This window comes from Pundamilia nyererei, unplaced genomic scaffold, assembly GCF_000239375.1.
Source record: "Pundamilia nyererei isolate P.nyererei 1_Seehausen unplaced genomic scaffold, PunNye1.0 scaffold00005, whole genome shotgun sequence".
NCBI lineage: Eukaryota > Metazoa > Chordata > Actinopteri > Cichliformes > Cichlidae > Pundamilia > Pundamilia nyererei.
The window spans coordinates 4540290-4549056 of NW_005187406.1; the positions used below are offsets into that span (position 1 = coordinate 4540290).

An 8767-nucleotide genomic window follows, 5' to 3' on the forward strand; every position below is an offset into this window, starting at 1 on the left:
TAGAAATGTTGTAATTATTTATTTTCACTCCCATACAACAGCAAGCCAAACACCAGAGTTCAAGTATCGTGATCATTAGGGAAATGGACGAAACAAAACCCAAAACATTCATTTTAACTTAACAGAACAGAAATGATCTGTACTTATAATATTGTTTCTAAACTTAAAAGCTACAAAGTCCCAACAAAACATTCTCCAGCCCTGGAATATGAATATTCATTTAAATATTCAGAAATTAATTCCTTAATGAAATATCAGACATGAAAAACATGTCAGCTGCTCTCAGGAAATCACTGTTAAAATGTGAATGACAAAAGTTAAGTTCAAGTATGATCATCCTTCCAAACCTGATCAATTTTATGATCAACAATTAAAACTAAATGCATAAACAGTGTTTAAGAATCAAACACTAATTTTGGTCCCCCTTTTACTTAAAATACAAGTTGCATCATGATGACGACATCATGTCCTGTGAGGGATCGCCGGTCCTCACGGTGATCTCAGCCTAGACCCACATCTAGTGACATCATCACTACAAAGCCTAGGATGGAGGTCCAGGATGCCAGCTTTCCGTTTCCACTGGTGATGCCAAGTTGAAGCAAAGGTAAATAGATTAAACTTCTTGCACAAGTAATCTAGCTTTGACCCCCCCCACCCCAAAAATAACTCCTCCTTTTCACTCTTACCTGACTTGCGCCTCAGGTATGATGTCATCCACCACCACATAGACCATCGCTCCGGCAGCAAATGCCAACGCGTACGGCAATAGAGGTTCTGCCAGAACAACAGCTACGGCGCCGAGCAGCCCGGCAATAGGCTCCACCATACCGCTAAGCTGACCATACCTGAAGGAAGAACACCAACAATGAAGGCAGCTGCACATTGTTCGAAGATTGATACAGTGAGTAGAAACCTGTGGTTTCCCTACCAGAAGGCTGTCCATGTTGAGACCCCTGACCCGCGGAGGGGCAGGCTCACTGCCAGCCCTTCAGGGAAATTCTGGATTCCGATACCAATGGCCAAATTTCTGATGGAGCACAAACAATCAGTCAATATTAAGCTGGCCACCAATGGTGCCATGATGAAGTGGGAAGACAAGAGTGAAAGTCCTCAGGCTGAAAGGACAACATTAGTATTTACTTTGCTGCTTTGAGTGTAAACTCATTGGTATTGCATGAAACCGTTTTTATTTTTGTAAATCTTAGGAATTTTGTGGGTAATCTGTGTGCAACCTTTATGCTTACATCTGCATCAGATCTACGTTGTAACTTACGCCTTAACTGGAACCCCATTTTAACCCTACACCGCAACCTTCTACGTAACTTGACGTACACCTCCCAAGAAATGTAACTACATGTAGGGTGGATGCACACAATAACAACTTGAATGGTGTGGAAGGTTTCGGTGTAGGGATAAAAGGAGTTTCCAGATACTGTGTAATTTATCACACAGATTTCCCAAATTTGAAACTCTTGTAAAAATCAGTCGTCAGACATTGAAACCAAACCAGAGTAAACTGTTCATTTGGCTAGCTTTGATGTGTTTCCCAGCAAAGTGTCAAGGAGGAGATGGGCTGTTACTCCAGGAGAGCTGGATAGGGCCGCAGGTCCTCAACTCAGTAAACAGGACTGGTATCTACACCTTTGGCAAGGAGGAAAATGATGAGCTCTGCCAGAGCTCCAACAGGACACTGGTGTCAATGTCTCTGACCAAAAAAATAAATAAATCAGAAAAAGACTTCATGAAGGTGGGCTGAGGGCCCAGCGTCCTCTACTGGGCCCTGTGCTCAATGCCCAGTGCCACGTAGCCCGATTGGCATTTGCCATTGAATACCAGAACTGGAAGGTCAACCGCACAGATCAGAGGAGGTTCACCCTGAGCTTGCTCCCAAGCTTCAGAAAGGGTCTGGATAAGCAGCGGGGACCAGTTTGGTTTGTTTGCCATGGGTCAGTGATGGTGTGGGGAGGCAGGTCCATGGAGCGGGACCCAGAAGTCCACAGGTTAGGCAAAGCCACCCTGACTGCTATTACGTATTGGAATGAAATCCTTGGACTCATTGTCAGACCCTACACTGGTGCAGTGGGTCCTGGGTTTAACAATATTTTTTAACAAGTGCTGCAGCCTGTGTTTAATCAGTATCTACAAGTGTAGTTTAACTCTTTAACTTTCAATCTTAATGCCTTTTCAGATCCACAGATAAACATGCAGCTGCTTCAAGAGACAAGGCTGCTGGCTTAGAAAAGGTTTGCTGGGATCTCCAACTGTATCGCCAGTACCAGAATATAACCACTAGGTGTCAGCAGCACACAACAGAGAACAGTTATGGGATTGCATGGAAACACACTAAAGTAATCAAACCCATCTTCAAAGGGAAACTTATTTCCAATCATTTATATACTATTACATTGTTGGATACTCACATTAGCCATAGCCAACATTTCAAATACTAAGGTTAGTTCTTTAAACGCTCATCTCAGCTTTGTGTGATATCAAGATGAGAGGATACCCTGATTATGATTATTTCAGACACACAGCACTGAAGTCCCCTCGCTTGCTGTTAAAATCTTGAGTTTACGAGGAGCGGCCAATCAAAAGAAAGCTCGCTGTAAAGGGAAATGACCTAAAACTGAGAACAAATTATAGACTATGGGTTTCTCCCCCTTCTTTTGAACTGTGAATTGTCCAAAGCTCATAAAAACAATTTGGAGCTAAAAATGAGCATAAGAAAAGCCAACCATCAGCTTCAGTATTTAACTCAACTATCTGAAGTTTTTAATGTAGTAATAATAACCAGTCAGAGAGCTTGTGAACAGATAACCTCAACTGTCTCCAGCTGCAATGACGAATAAAATGCTCAACAGCCAAATTAACAGACCAATCAATAAAGCAAGAATCCATTTTTCACAACTTCAGAAAGGCCGTGTGTTGTATTTGTTTCTCAGGGATTACATCAGTCTTACCTGGCACTCTCAAAGGTAGCAGATGTTGTCTTTCCTACAGCTCCAAAACCAACACCTACTGCCAAGCCCTCTGCAGAGACACAAACAGTTGATCTTTGTTAGTGTATGTCCTTGGGCTTCTCTGTTACACAGGAATAAGAACAGTTTAAGAGGATGGATGAAAGAAGAACATGTTGGCAAACTGTAGATGATAACAAAATACGTGAAGAAAATCAGCATGGACAGAAAGTCTGTGTACTGTGAAAGAAAAATACTAGGTGCTGTCTTTTCGAACAGGAAACCGATCTATTAACAGCAAAACGCCTGTGGAGGTTCCCAGTCTGAAGGATGGTCTTGCTGTTTACAAACAGATTTCTATTATGAAACCTGCTATACGTGGATATGCAGCCCTTGTGGGATGGAGACTGTAGATTGAAATATGATTGCTGAACTGCTGATCTGTGACTGAGTGTAAATATAAGAAATTAGGTCTTGTGTTTTGTTTTGTTTTTCCCTATAAGGTGCTGTGAATTGTCTGCTTTAGATGCTACAGACAGTGAGGCTGTAGAAGGGGAAAGCCTCTTTATCTGTGAGGGCTTCTTTAAAGTTGGGACCAGTGTGTACAGCCAGTCTGTCTGCCTCTCTGCACACTCTGAGCAGCAGCCCTCTCCTCTGATGTCCCATTTGTCTCATTTGTCATGCCTGCCACATATATTTAAAGTACACACGATTCAAACTGAAAGTGAAAAGGTCACAGGGTATCTATAATGAGTGTTTGTGTGTGTGTGGCCTGCTTCAAACACTGACAAGCAAACACATCCTGTCATGCCATTAACAGCTATGTTGTTACAAAGCTACAACCTGCTGATTCATAGTCGCTTTATTTATTTATTTTCTTTATACACAGCGAGGATTTATAGAAACAAGGCAGGAACAAGAACCAAGGGTAAAACTGTGCCTGGAGGAGGTTTGCACAGCACTTAGAATCACGTGTGACACACTGACTAAATTACAGAAACATTTAAAGCACCATTAACAAACGTTTTTCTTTACTCATTTTTGCTGTGTTTGTTAATCCAACCTTTTATCTACAGACACAGCGCGTTACCTTCTTAATACTAGCTTGTTAGTAACCAAATTAATGCTTTTTAACAGAATTCAGCCTAAATTGTACTTTGAGAGGGTCACAGAGGGTGTGATAACATCATGGTTTCTGCTCTTTTGCCAACTTGTATTCATTTCTTTACATTTTATATATTAATTTAGAGCCCCTCCCTGAGCCTGGTTCTGCTGGAGGTTTCTTCCTGTTAAAAGGGAGTTTTTCCTTCCCACTGTCACCAAAGTGTTTGCTCATAGGGGTCATATGATTGTTGGGTTTTTCTCTGTATGGGTTATTGAAGGGTCTACTTTACAATATAAAGGACCTTGAGGTGACTGTTGCTGTGATTTGGTGCTGTATAAATAAAACTGAATTGAATTGAAGTATGACTGAGCTCCAGGAGGCCTAAATTACCTCATGTTCTAATAAATAAGCTTTTCTTTTACAGTCCACGGTAACATTTATATTTAATTTTTTTTGTGTGCAAAACTCTTGAGCCACTTCTCATTTCTGTATATTTTGTTAGGAAAATGGGAAGCGCGTGCAGCGATGTACTGAAACAAACACATGGAAATACAGAATATAAGACAGAATTTGTACAATATTTAGGAGGTGAAAGTCAATATTTGGTATGCTCAGCTTTTTAGGGACATTAAAACTCTTCTTTGGATGTTGGCTGCCTTTTGTTCTGTTCGCTTTCAGGATGATCCCACACTGCTTAACAAAGTTGAGGTGCGGCCAATCCAGACTGATCGTGTTCCATTATGTCATTTCTCGTATGCTTTTACAGCACTGGCAGTTTTTGACATCATCATCATGCTGAAAAATGAAGCTGTCAGATGCTTTCCAGCTAGTTTTGCATGGTTGAAAAAAATATTTCCTTTAATTTTAACCTAACCCCCCCCCCCCCCCCGCCTGGCTAAAAGCCAGAAATCCTGACCGAGCCTCCGCTCCGTTTTACAGACAACTGTAGGTACTCACTGCATGTCTCTCTCGACGTCCTCCTTAAATATTGACCGCCATTTAAACCAAGAATTGACATTTGACTCCATAAAACCTGTTGCCGCTGATTTTCACTCCAGTTCTCGTGTCATCTGTCAAACCCCAGATTCAACCCGATTTCATTCTTTAAGTGCGTCTTAAAGACGACAGACGCTCAGTCATTGAGACCATTTCTGATGATGATAATGAGTGATGGTGATCAACTGAAGAGCCAGGTGTATCACTCAGGTCCTGTCAGCTGAATTGATTTCCTCTGACGTCAGATACTGTTCTACCGATAATCATCAACTCAGCCACATTTTATTATGTTCTCTATTTGTCAAGTTGTTAAAGGTTTTTTAAGGACACACTGCATACAATGAAACATAACACATTTTCAGCTCTTTGGGGATCACCTCTTTGCTGCCAAAATACTGTTTGATGTTTGTCAGACTGTGTTTGCGAGTTGTCTGTCATTCGAGTTAGGTAACTTGATTCATAGGTCAGTGTTAAGAGGCTTAAAAACCAGGACTGAAAATGAGTGAGAAAAACTCTCAAAAGCCTGGAGAACTGGTGCTCAAGACACAACACAGGGTACTTCTAGTAATTTGTCCTGTTGTAGAAACAATCTTGAAAGAACAAAGTTTTCTGATCTTCCGTTGCTAATTTCAAAGGGTTTAAAACACTTTTTCTTCTAAAAGTATTTCACCTCTTGTATACAAAAACAAGTAGAATGTGAATAAGAGAGATAAATGAAGCAACAAGAAGATAAACTAAAGAGGGGAAAGCTAACACAGAGGCCAAAAAAAGTAACAGGATGTTTTTCTAGGAACCAGGTGTCCCTGCAAAACAGACTTCTCCAGCTGAGGTACCACTTCATCACAATCTAACACCTGTTATTACCTCTCATAACGACACAGACTAGTTCTTATCAACCTCCCGCTGCCTCATTACAGGCAGACACAGTGTAGTGGCATTATGGGGAAAAAACCACCCTTTGGGTACGCTGTGGGTCTGCTTCACTTAATCCTCGGAAACAGTCTGAAATGCTGAAGGGCCAGTAAATCTGGCACTGAAAAACCTTCAACTGTGTTTGAATAAAACATAAGCTGTGAGAGTTTCACTGTTTGGAGCTGCTTGTGCAAGGCTAGAGGCACACTAGAAGTTTTCAAAATCAGCTGCTTTAAATACTAAGGAAACTACATCAGCTACTTGGATAACACCTAAATAATCAGGATGAGTTTCAGCATTGACACTGATTATTTGCCAGACTTTTGTCTGCTCTTTTGAATGAAGAATTAGTTTTCTGACAACAGCTGCTGACCTCTCGTCCTGCTTCACAGCTGAAGAGTCCACTGGGCTGGAAGCTTTTCTTCCAAAGCACAGTCCAGAGCTAGCAGGGGAGTGGTAAACACTCACACACCTGTCAGGTTTTATCCCTGAGCCCTATGTTTTACTGTCTTTGCTTGCATCTCGTGGCATTTAAATGCATACCTTGTGGATTGTTAAAATACTGTGGAGGAAAAAAAAAATTCTTGTACCTTCCTGACGTCCTCCACAAATCAAGTCTTAGAAGAAAGGCTGAGTAGGAATAAACTGCACTGTTTTATTTTATTGAGTTTTTTATTTATTCTTCGTTGAAATCTTTTGCCGTGCACAGAAAACAATAGGTCACCAACCTCGATCACCATGGAAATTGTGAATCATATGCTATGGCCTTTACAGTCACCATTCTGTGTCAGCTCACACTCTCCACCACTGCCATCGAACACTAAAGGAGGGAATATTTTCTGGAAACACGGCGTTCCTCCCCTCAGTTTAAATTCAGAGAACAGAGTTTTAAATAGAGAAACTATGAGAACGAGCAGTCAAACTGTTCATACAGACAATTTCTCCCTCTATGGTGTTACAATCATACTGCTGAAAAACACAGTTAAACAAGGAACCTGGACAAAGGCCATAAAGTCACAATATGTTCTTACTGTGCCACAGAGCTTTTGTTAAAAACCAAACCATTACTATGCTCGTTTCCACCTCCATAATTTTATCACTGGACTCTGTTAGAGTGGCTTTGAGTGATCCACAGTTTAATATGACTCCTATTTATCTCTTACTGGCCCTTGGTTCAGCCTTTCCTGCCAACTCTCATTTTACAAAAACCCCAACGTGTCTGCGTTACTTCAATCATTTTTTTGAAGTTAATTGGTGACAGAAAAAACGAATTACATTTAAAAAAAGAATAGAAAAAAATTAAAATGTATTTACATTTTCAAGAAATAATATTATATTTCAAATATATTATTTTTGTTTTTTGCTTTGTTCTTTTAGAATATAATTGAAGAGGTTTTCTAGTGCAGTGAAATTTAGATAAGGGTACGCTTACATATGTTTACTATGATTACACAAACACTATGTAGGAGTAGGTAAGGAATAATGGGGGTATTAAATAACTGGATATGTATAACTTGAGCTTATTACATAACATTATACTACAGTATATTTCTCACTATGTAGGCAGCTCATTCTCTTTCTCATGACAGCACTTCCTTTAGAGACACGTTCTGGGTTTAACTTTAAAGAAAGGTGGACGTGAAATGTAAAAATTGGGTCAAATAAAATCAATAAAAAGCTATTTATTGCCAATACAAAGGCAGAAGAGTTTTAAACATGGCTTTAAAGATAAGACTTTTTTCATGAAAGTTTGACCTTATTTGACTTTGAAGAAGAGGTCAGAGGTCAAAAGTAATGTGATGTTTAAAATCCTCATATATCATTTCCTAAATGCCTCAATGTTGTCAATACAAACGATGGCAGTAAGAAACATAGCGTCAAATAGCTTTGTGCGGCATTATCAGGTTGACCTTCAGATCAATCTATGGACCTCTAAGGAGAGGTCAGAGGTCAAACGTAACATGATATTTTACATTTTTATGTGTTTGTTTTCTATATGTCGAAAGTACTCACCACATTCAAGCATGATCATTTCTGAGGCTTTTTGTTAAATACTGACCAATAAATCATTACGCTGACCTTAAATATCTTGGTTTCTTGGCTCTCTGCTGATATATCCTTTCTCTTCCTGCTGGAAGTTGGAAATAAACATCCCAGAGTCTCATTCCCTCTCACCCACTGCATTTACACAGATGTGTGTGGAAAGCCATTATGTGCAGCTATGATACATTTGTGCCACACAGTTAGCTTCTTTGTGAGGGGACAGATAGGTGCGAGTCCAATGTTGACTCATTCTGTTCCTTTCTTTAAAAATGTCAAATGTGGCTTCTATATTTGGTTCTAATGGCTCTAAAGATCATTTTCTAGGTGATTTAGTCATTATGTGCGGTCCGGTTCACTGGAACAGTCTTACCCACATCTGCTTCTCTACTGCTTATTCTTTTCCCGTTCCTGTTGATCTCATGGTAGACCTGACTACAGTGACTTGCTACCCATTTTGTAATACAAAGTGCAGTTTAATTACTCACTTTTAATTCAAGAAATTGATTAAATAGATGTTTTGGACATGGGGTTATACTTTAGGATCACTTATTTGTGTCATCTGATAGCTAAAATTAGTGACTTTAACCTCCTAGGACCTGGTGTCCACATATATGGACATCACATTTTGGGTTGCCTAGACCACAATGCTAAATTTTGCTCTACAAGGACCTGATATCCCACTTCCGAGGACATTATACTGCCACTGTTTTATCGAAATTTAAAACGAATGTCTTCATATGTGGATATCAGGCTC

At 40.0% G+C, this 8767-nt stretch overlaps 1 protein-coding gene across 2 annotated transcripts in view; it reads right to left on the bottom strand.

Annotated features, from left to right (window-relative positions):
• The window catches only part of slc39a11 (solute carrier family 39, member 11), a 174776-nt gene continuing 166009 nt past the window's right edge, over window positions 1–8767 (bottom strand). For both annotated transcript variants that reach the window (XM_005721849.1, XM_005721848.1), the window contains exons 7-10: window positions 2961–3030; window positions 929–1027; window positions 687–845; window positions 1–579 (exon numbers count right to left, since the gene is read on the bottom strand). In XM_005721849.1, coding sequence (XP_005721906.1) covers window positions 501–579; window positions 687–845; window positions 929–1027; window positions 2961–3030 — 407 coding nt within the window. In that variant the 3' untranslated portion in view covers window positions 1–500. The remainder of the gene's footprint in view (window positions 580–686; window positions 846–928; window positions 1028–2960; window positions 3031–8767) is intronic.